The sequence below is a fragment of the Apium graveolens genome, chromosome 4, assembly GCF_009905375.1.
Source record: "Apium graveolens cultivar Ventura chromosome 4, ASM990537v1, whole genome shotgun sequence".
Lineage (NCBI taxonomy): Eukaryota > Viridiplantae > Streptophyta > Magnoliopsida > Apiales > Apiaceae > Apium > Apium graveolens.
Window position 1 is genome coordinate 101838408 of NC_133650.1, and position 10736 is coordinate 101849143.

General features: G+C 31.5%; 1 protein-coding gene across 2 annotated transcripts; it reads left to right on the top strand.

Moving 5' to 3' along the window:
• The first annotated feature begins 1079 nt into the window (after nt 1-1079).
• LOC141718610 (agamous-like MADS-box protein MADS2) lies at nt 1080-6176 on the top strand. Of its 2 annotated transcripts, none has more exons than XM_074520987.1 (8): nt 1080-1590; nt 4203-4281; nt 4540-4604; nt 4706-4805; nt 5159-5200; nt 5281-5319; nt 5522-5664; nt 5809-6176. In XM_074520987.1, exons 1-8 carry the CDS (start codon nt 1406-1408, stop codon nt 5891-5893), a joined length of 738 nt encoding a protein of 245 aa, XP_074377088.1. In that variant the 5' UTR covers nt 1080-1405; the 3' UTR covers nt 5894-6176. The 2 variants fall into 2 exon arrangements, with proteins under 2 accessions (XP_074377088.1, XP_074377087.1); XM_074520986.1 differs by having other exon boundaries at nt 1083-1590; nt 5278-5319.
• Nucleotides 6177-10736: the final 4560 nt, after the last annotated feature.

The window sequence follows — 10736 nt, forward strand, 5'->3', positions numbered from 1 at the left end:
TATCACGTGCTGCCACCTCAATACGTGGTACCCATTAAAATTCTTCAGACAACTGTTTTCATTCCGTTGTTTGATGGTTTAGAGGACAACCTTTCTGAAAAACCGTTGTCTGAATTACACAATGTAATGTTAAAACCGTTGTCTTCTAACCCTATACGTTAACATAGTAACAACGGTTTTTAATCGTTGTGTTAAAGATCTACAACAATATTATATTTAAAAACCGTTGCCCGACTCGATGAGAGGATACAACTTGTACAACGGTTTAAAAAAGATGGATATCCGTTGTCTGTTCTGGAGCTCACACAATTGTTTTTTTTTTTTGCAAAATCAATTCACCTTTATATGATTTTTTAGGACGACGGTTTTTTTTAACCATTGTCTGTCAAATGTTGTCTGATTGTAAATTTCTTGTAGTGATGAGTTGAAATGGGGGTGTCAATTTTGACTTATCAGAAGTTGTATTCTTAAAACAGGTGTCAACTTCTTTTGTGAACAACATATATATGAAATATTATTTTTTGATATATTCGTATTATACTTTTTTTTTAAATTAATGAAGTTGACGAATATTATTATAAATAGAAAAGTACTAATTGAAATGAAAGAAAAAAAATATAAATAATTATTTTTTAATTATGTATCAAAATTTGTACCACTTGAAGGATGACAAACTTGGAGATGCCATAATTATCCCAATGAATTTATATTTCAATTAATTCTTAAAAGATATTTTATTGACTTTCAAATATGGTTAGACGCCATATTTTTTTTTAAAAAAATAAGTACTAAGATTAAATATTGAATTTTTTTTTTTGGAATTGGCTATTTAAGTCTGATTCTCGATTTTTACTAACTATCAAATTAGAATATAATTGTTGAAAAAATTATATAAATGCGTAATTTTTAAAATTAAAAAAAAATCATTATCTTCAAATGGACTGCAAGGGAGTTGGAAAGCGTAGTGTGTACAATGTAGGTGACGATTAGACATGTGAGTGCAAAAAAACGAAAATGGTTAAAAGCATGAAACTTGAAACAGGATACAACGAACAACCCTAATAAGTTAAGTGAAAAAATCCTATGGCTAAAAAAAGAGAACCCAAAACCTGATCCAGACAAACAACAAACAAACATGAATTTAAAGTAAAAAAAGAAAGTCTCTTTCTTTTATTCTCTCTCTAGGGTTTGCAAGTTTTCATCTTTCTTGATTTTTCTTTCACTGTTATAGTTACATTTTGCTATAAATCCCAGGGCAAAGCTCCAATAACCTAAATAAGAGAGGAGCAAATAGAGAGAGAGAGATAAAAATGGTAAAATCTGAAAATTTGTAGACAGCTAGCTATATAAATAGATAGGCAATCTATCTAGCCATATCTGAATCAATCTATAAGATTATTAGAGTATGGGTAGGGGAAGAGTGGAGTTGAAGAGGATAGAGAACAAGATAAATAGACAAGTGACGTTTTCAAAGAGAAGAAATGGGCTTCTTAAGAAAGCTTATGAGCTCTCTGTACTCTGTGATGCTGAAGTTGCTCTCATCATCTTCTCCAATCGGGGCAAGCTCTACGAGTTCTGCAGCACTTCCAAGTATGCTTCTCTGCTGCCCCCTTTTTCTTTTTCTCTTTTTTTCTTCCTTCTTATGTAAAGATTAGGGCCATAATTAGGCTTGCTCTTAACATTATACTACATATTTTATTCTCTACAACCAGATCTATGTTGTTTTTATTTTTATTATATTTAAGTTACATGTAGATCTACATGTTATTATGAGTGATTCATCTTTCTTTTGGATGGAATATGTATTTTATTATTAATTTTTTAAGATATAAATGACTTTTTATTGGATTCTTCTGTTGTATTTGCTTAGATGTATATATATATATATGTACATAGATCCATAAAATATATGTTTAATCATAACCTGCTGTCCTTGTCTATCCAGTCTGCAGATTTTTAAAATAATTAGATAGATATAGAGAGTACTAAAGTTAGGGTTTCGTTGATTAAATTAAGTTATTGTCAGTTTCGGGATTCTTTTTTGTTTGATTTTTCATCGGGAAAGAACAAGATTTTCACTAAAGGTTCAAAAACTTAAGTTTATTTCTAAGATCCCTGACATGATTATTATATCCTATTAATATGTATCATCTGAACAAGATGATATCTATATTAGCTGGAATGGATTCGATGACCTCATAAACTTAGTTGAATCTATCTAAATCTGCATAAATGATCCATTAATTCTCATGTCTTTAAGCTGTCATGTACTCGGATCTTAATTTTTTAACATTTATTTCTGCTGATTTTTTTCCTGAGATTTTTCCTGCTAAATCTCAGTAGGTATTCTTCATCTTTACTTAAACTTTTGAATTTTTGCACCTACAATAGGTAGAAGTATACATACAAACTACAGCTAGAAGTTGGTTCATTAATTATCTGCTAATAATGTCTTTGTGCAATTACTACTGAAAACTGATAATTTAATCAACCTACGAGTTTTAATCTGAAATAATCTGCTCCTCTAGTTCCGTTCAAGCAACTGTGATTTTCTTCAGAAATTATATAACTGATGCATACTTATATCCTTCAAGATCTCTACAAAACCTTCTATTTCTCGGTGTACTTATTTTGTTTTTAGGCAAACAAAGTACAACCAAAATGCCGATAATATATTTATAAATACATGCATAATTGTTTCAAACCTAACATCCTTTGCAAGTTGATGGACGATAGTGAACAACAGTTGTGGTATTCTTCAGGAACCTTTTTTTCTTATTGTAGTGATTTAAGTAATCCAAAAAAAATTCTGAAGAAAATGATCAGAAACATATCATTAATTAATTAGATCTCGTAATGCTGGAGCATTGCTTGAATTCCAGACTGAGACCTGACAAGATGATGATCAATTGCCCAACTCGTAGACCATTTAACAAACAAACTGATACTATTGACAGTTTTTGGTAGACTAAATTAGGACAATATATATTCTATCACTCCATTTTAAGTCCGTAACTCTAGTCTAAGGCTTCCAATTAATCCAACTCTAAGCCTCTTTAAATACTTTAATCTTGGAGTAAAAACTGAAAAAAAATAATCTGGAAAAAGCGATGGATGGTTGACGAGAATGGAAAATGGAAACAGGAAGAGGAAAGATGAATAGGAGGAGCACGCTGTAACTGTGAATGTTAATGTATTAGCTAGTTTATGAAATTACTAACTCAGTCATTGCGTTAATTTGTAAAACAAGGATATGATGCTAAGATGTACTTCTCAGGAGTAAATTACCCTGATAAGCTACCTTCCATCTATTCTAATACCATTTAAAATATCAGGAAGAAGTGTTGTGTCGCTTTTATTAATTATCAAATTAGTCTTCATGCAAGAGAACAAGGAGAATCAAATTAGTATCACTTTTATTTTAATACAAGGAGAATCAAATTACGTACCGAGTGATGTAGCATAACACAGTCATGACCGCCTTATGCTTAAATACCTTAATGGCATGTCTGCACTTGTAATTCATTTGAAATTTTAAATTTGGTCAATAGACATATGTTTACATAAATAAAAGAATTTAAATTTAGATTTGATTCAATTCCAAGGCATTCAAATATAGGCTTCAATTTCAGAATTTAAAATGACAACTCAAATGAATTTTATGTTTTAGAGCACAAATGAATATAGGATTTGCTTGACGTGCATGCAGTTGTTTGGTTTATAAAAATGATATACCAAATATAGGGTCTTGTAGTTGTGGCATTTTGAAAACAAGCACACATTGTCGTTTGTTGTAGAGTTTAGTGTTTTGAGCTTTCACCGCAACTTGAGACGAAGTAAAAGAACAACAAGGTCATTGCATGGATCTGAATCGTCTCATGCTTGCACTAGCTTACTATAATTTTATATGCAGGCCCAATATATTTCAAAACAGCATTAATTAAAATTATGTTTATGTAATGAAATTCATGTGTTTCTCATGTCTCTTGTATGGAAAAAGTTTGAAGAACTTAATACTAGCGTCTAAGTCAACTGAAACACAAAGAAAAGAAAAGATACATAAAATATGTGATCATTTCTGTTTTTGTTTTGCTTATATATGTATGCCGAATGGCCAAGATATGATGGATTGTATTGTGGTAGCTAGCTACCTAATGATTTTTTTTTTTGTGTTTGTTTTAATCTATGCAAAACATGATCAGCATGCTCAAGCTGCTTGAGAAATACCAAAATTGCAACTTTGGTGCACTGGAACTCAACCGCCCAACCAAAGATCTGGAGGTAGCTTCTTTTTTCATTTGTAGCCTTCCGCTCCATCACTCTGTCATCCTAATTATACATGTGTTTTCTTTCAAATGTTTACAACACCAACGTGATCATGAACATATAACAATGAACACCCTTGATTGTGCATTGTGTAATGAAAGTCTGATTGCTTATGAATCCATTGAAATGCAACACCATATTAGCAGATTATGCTTTTCCCGTTTCTTGATCTTCTAACTTAGTTACATATGAATACATTGTTTATGTCTATAGCAAACCAAATACAGGGAATACATTAATCTTAAAGACAAGTACGGATCCCTTCAACGATATCAAAGGTAATTAGCTTCATGTGATATTGGTTAAAATCTGTTGATTGTTGCAATTTAGATCTATTTATCGTGCACCATTTTCTTCGATTGAAACCTCTGTACTGTAGGCACCTTCTTGGCGAAGACCTGGCGCCACTTACTATAAATGAGCTTGAGCATCTTGAGCTTCAACTAGACTCTTCCTTGAAGCATATCAGGTCTTCAAAGGTAATTATAAAATAATCCATAATTAGGATTTAGGGGGCTGCATGTGCATCAAGTGCAAGCAGCAGGACAAGTACACATTATCCAGTGTTGCATTATAACGAATATAATTTTGTGTACAGTTTATGTCCTAAAGAATATGTCGAAGTTGTTACTGAATTAGTTATCCTTTAATGGAAAATGTAATTTTTTTGCCTCTTGATAAAATTTTGTAGTGAATAAAAAGAGTCTATGTTCTTCATTGCTCTAGATCAAAGTTGAGCCTCCCATATCATAGACAAAATAAAACAGTTTGTTTTACTTATTTTACGTTTCAATGCTAAATGCACCTTTCTTCTCGCATGCTTCAATTTCAGACACAAACTATGCTTGATCAACTCTCTGATCTTGAGACTAAGGTACATATATATCTTAATTGCATTTAAGTGATGCTTTTCATTAGCTTTATATCTGAAAGCTTGCTTTTACACTGCAGCAGAGGATGCTAGTAGGAGCTAACAGGATTCTAGAGGACAAGGTATAAACTTATCATATTGCTGATCTATTTATATTTACATTCATGATGTGCTGCAAAAATGTGTCAAAATTGTATTCCGGCTGCTTTTTATGATTTTATAGACAGTTTAATCTCATAAGAGTTTTATCTTATTCAATAAATTTGTTTCTCCCATCATATGTATCTCTGTTATTTAAATAGCTAAAAAGATATTGTTTGGTAGCTTCATGAATATCACTCAGAGAGTCACCTTAGGCCATCATGGACAGTCGGTGATCACTATAATTCGTACAATCAGCAGCAGCAGCAGCAACATGCTCAGCCTCAGTGGATTTTTCAACATTTGGACTCCGATCTGCAAATTGGGTAACATGATCACTCCTCGCATTGTATCTTGTTTGCTCTTTACTTTAGAAAAACACTTAAACATAAAATTCGTTACCTAGTTTGGCAGGTCAGAAATTATGAACCGTCCTCACTTTTTTCATCATTCTTGGTTGACATGTTCAGGTATAATCCTGTGAACTCGGATGATCAGATATCTACAACAAATTATCAGAATACAAACAACATAATGCCAGGATGGATGCTTTAAGTTGTATCTGATTTGCCGATATAATTTGGATGCTATAACATGGATGTATGGGAAGTGGTCTTACTTGCTACATGTATAATAACAGCAAGTTCAATAATTACTTAGTTATAAGACACCTTCCTTGGATATCTTGCATAATGTAAGGCTCGCAAGAGACTGAATTGTATGACATTTAAGTTTGCTCTGAAACAGCATCATAAGGTCATTTTGTGGCCATTTGTACTTCTATTTTGCATAATTTCATTAACTTTTTCTTTTTAAATAGGAGACCTCATATATATCAGCGGCTTGGTTTTTCTCTTAATTTCATTTTACTGAGATAAGAAGAATCTTTATTTCTTACAATTTTGATTAGGGAAATTTATTTACATTACAGAAGTGGAGATGTTATTACATTTACATTTATTAGTATAGGCCGAAACTGTTAAAGGGCCTTGGTCCTAGCCTGTTATCAACTGGGCTAGCTAGTATTAGGTTGAGAGCATGTCCTGTTCAATACATACTGCCATACTGGGCCAGCTCTCTTGCATATTGGACCTGGAAAATGATGTAGTCACTTTGAGACATTCTTCTGTTCCTGACTCCCTGTTCAGAATGCAACAACGCAAGTGAGCAACTACCAAGGCCGCTTGATCTTGCGATATTTCCTTGGCTCCCTTTCTTTTACAACTTCTTGATCATATAATGTCTCCTTCACCCCATTTTTATCACTTTACGAAAAGTCAAGAATTTAAGTTTTGTCTAAGACAAAATGAGTCTGTGGATTTTAATTATGTATCCAACTTTTGAAATACAATTTTTTAACCGATTGTTTGCTAAAATGCTTCCAACGTGGCCAACCAGACACATGTACACCCCTACAGCCAAAGACACATTGTACACAAACAAGAAGTTGAGGCCCCCCTTGCTAGGTGGTCTAAACAATACCAATTGTTCATAGCCCACTTATATGTATAACTAACAATCTCCATGTGTGCACTTAAATAATTGATTCTTTCAAATGCTTAAACAGGACGAGATTGAAATGTTTAACGTGTTTAGTGGAAGAAATGGAGTTCTAGAATAGTTAGCAGGACCACAAGCACAAGCAAAGTAAGAAAAATTAAAAAGAACAATTGCATGCTCTGTTCATATCATATATTATATATTTACCCCTGATGTCCTGCTTGCTTTAAGGTGTATGTAATACTACATAATAGCATGGTCCCCCGAGGTGATAACGAGAAACGGTCATAGGATTGGTAGTTTGAGCACTAGTTAGTAGAAGGGTACAACGTTGTTTACTATAAATGCGTGCATATCAATATCATGGTCCCCGTAGTTGCCGCATACTCTGTGCAATGAGTGGTTAGCTTGTGCAAAATTAAGCAACTTGTTGCTTAATACAACTCTCTGTTTTTATTAGTTTTGCTTACAAAAGTGGCTGCCTTCTTTTTCATACAACTCTACATTGAGACCACATTCATCTCTTCTCCTCGAAAAACCCTTCAGATTCATCATAATTCATTAGTCCGATAAATGGTTACTACATGTGATGGACACGTGAGAACACAACACTGCAGGATTGCAATGCTGCTCAAATTCGAATATTTTCTCATTCATTCAAGTCCAACGTGTCAAGTTTATTTAACATGTTATTCTATTTGAGATAAGCAGGACTATCCAAATTGTTCCACAACATTTCAAAGTCCGATTTTTAACCTTTTCAGAATAATTTTTTTTTTTACTTAGGTTGGGTTACGTAAAAATAATAATTAAGATTGAATTTTATAAGTAATTTATATATTATAAATTACATGGATGGTTGAATTTATAAGCTAATTATACGATTTCGCAAACAATTCGCAATACACCAAATTGAGTTTTATGTGAAATTAAATCCCAAATTTGGTTTTTGAAATTTAATGGTCTCACTTCTAACTGTGTTTGATGTTTAGTTTCTACCCAAGTTTCATTATTTATATACACTTTTATCCAAGTTTCTTAATATGAAGGGACGAAGGGAGCAATAAGGTGGACACGTTTTTTTATAATATTTTATTAGGTGGTAATCCCGGGATTAAAAATAATATCAAATTATTATTTACATAAAATTGAATCTTATAATAATTTGTATGAAATAAAGATTAAAATAAATAAATAAATGATGTTAAATTATGTAGTTAAAAGAAATCAAAGTCAAACTTTAATTATAAAATTTTACCGAATAATTCCTCTTCTTTTTGACTAATATGACTTATAAATAGATATGCACCTAATTATTTTACTTGTTATATTAATCTAACATGTTAGTTTTTACAAATATGATTATTTAAAAGTAAATAGACGCTTAAATGAACCATAAAAAATAGAAATTAATGTGAAAATAAAGTTTACATAGAGTAGAAGTCAATTCGTGTTGGATGAAATTTAAATATATAAAATTTTAAGAATAGTTATAAATTTTTTCTACTGATACCAAGATTTGGTAATTTTATGTTTTAATTGAACATGATTTTTTTATTAGTATAGATAGTTTATAACAGGTATGAAACAAATATAAAAATTGAATAAGTATTTGTAGTGCAAAACACAAATCGAAATTAATATATTAATTTACAATATTAAATTGGTACTTCTAAAGAATAGTTATGTAGTTAAAAAGAATCGAATCAGATATGAAATTTTCCGTAATAATTCTAATTCTACATTGTTTTACTTGTTACAGAAATCTAACACTTAGTTTTATTTTTTGAAACGAATTGTATAAATATTTTATGAACAAAATATTTGTTATTTTAGATAATTTAATATTATTTAATATTTATTTGATAATTATCTTATAGTTAGATATCTCAATATAGATTATTTAATATTACTTAATTTTTATTAAAATAATATTTGTCAAATTAAAAGTAAATAGACGGTTGAATAAACACTACTAACTAATAAAAAAAATTAGAAAGAATAAAAGTTAATTTGCGTCAAGTACCGAAATTTGGTACTTTGGTATTTCGGTGCTTTTGTGCACAAATAATATTATCTTATAATTATTTTATAATTAGCTTTTTCAATATAGTTTATTTAATATTACTTAATTGTTGATAAAAATATTTTTTAAATTAAACGTAAATAGTGTTAGTCCCTAACAATGCAACAAGAATTACAGAAGGGGGTTGAATGGAATTCTTGAACCTTTTTCTCAAATTATAAAATGTTCTATCTTGATAATATATATAAGTGTTTGATTTGCAAAGTGCGGAATAAGAAGTTAGTAAAATCAAAACATAAGTAAGTAAAAACACAAGTCTTTAAAAACTTTTTGGTGGATTTGAATGTATCCACCAGAGATATATATTATATCAAGAGAACTTTGCGTAGCAAGATTTGCTCATAGCTGCTTACAAATATGAACAACTAAGTTTTTCAGAGAAATGCTAAGAATACAGCTTACAAATGTTTCTCTGAGAATTTTCTTGCTTAGTGTACTTGTTGTTCTATTTGCTACTTATTGGGTCTAATACTCTGCTGCTTCATTACTCTATTCCAACATATTTGAATATCTTCATAATAGCATGGAAATGGCAATGCTTCTTTGTTCTCTAAAACCCAGTTGAATAGGCTCCCACATTCCTTTTGCATACACTCGACGCATGTGACTGTGTTGTCACTGTCAACTGTCAACTGATGTTTGAATTGATTATCCGTCGGGTACATGATCATCCGTCGGGTTGCCTTGTTGATCATCCGTCGAGTGGCATTGTTGTTTATCCGTCGGGTAGCTATCTGGCACTTGACTTCATTTCATTTATACATAATTACAAGATATCATCTATGTACAATTAATCAACCTATTCTGCATATCTAATTAAAGTCAACATGACTTGAGTGCTACTACAGAATCTAAACAAGGTGTATGCAGAAATGTGCTACAGACTCATTATTACACAAGCTACTCACTCGATGGATAATTGATCATCATTCGTCGGGACTATATTGAGTCATCCGTCGGGACTATATTCCTTATTCGTCGAGTGCTACATTTTTCACTAAGAAAAATCTACTAAGGTGTTTTGTTAATGAAATCATCAAGTTCACAATATATCCACAACAATCTCCCCCAATTTATGTCTACTGGAATTGTAGCCATAAATTAAGAGAAACTTGATGATAACAAAACACCCTAATAATACAACTTTAAAAGTATGTAGACAAAACTGTAAAGTGCTTCAAATAAAAAAATGCACAAAGATTAGCTCACAGTCATTTTCAAGGTGCTCCTCTAGCATGAGCAGATTAATCTAATTCCTTAAAGGTCTGGATCTCTTTCCAAACTTTCTGTTGTTTTCCTCTATCTGATTTTGGAGCTGTCTGTGGAATTCCAATTCATCAGATTCTGAGAGATTTAGCTTTTCTTGCATTTTCAAATGAGTCTCATTGCTAGAGATGCTCAATTGGTCTTCTAATCTGAAAAATCTTCTAACTTCTTTGTCATCCATGAACTCCATCAGCCAGTAGGGCCTTAGATGCACTCTTCTCCCTGTGTAAGGAATAATTAGAGTCTTTGGGAGTGCATCTTAAGCTCTAATACTCCTCAGTTCTTCAATCTTTTTTAAAACAAGTCTTCTTGCAGTTACATTGAATCCAAAGTTCTTCTTGAATGATGAATAAACCTTTATCAGCACAGATTGGATTTCTTGAAGAATCCTGTGAAGTGGCCATTGAATCTCCTTTCCTCTCTTGTACTTGAAAACTAACCTTTCAGGTAGATTCCTGTAGGCATCAATCCCTCTAACTTCTTCCAGTTCATCTAGATAGAGATTTAGATCAGAGAATTCCTTGATGTCACATAAGTACATGTAAT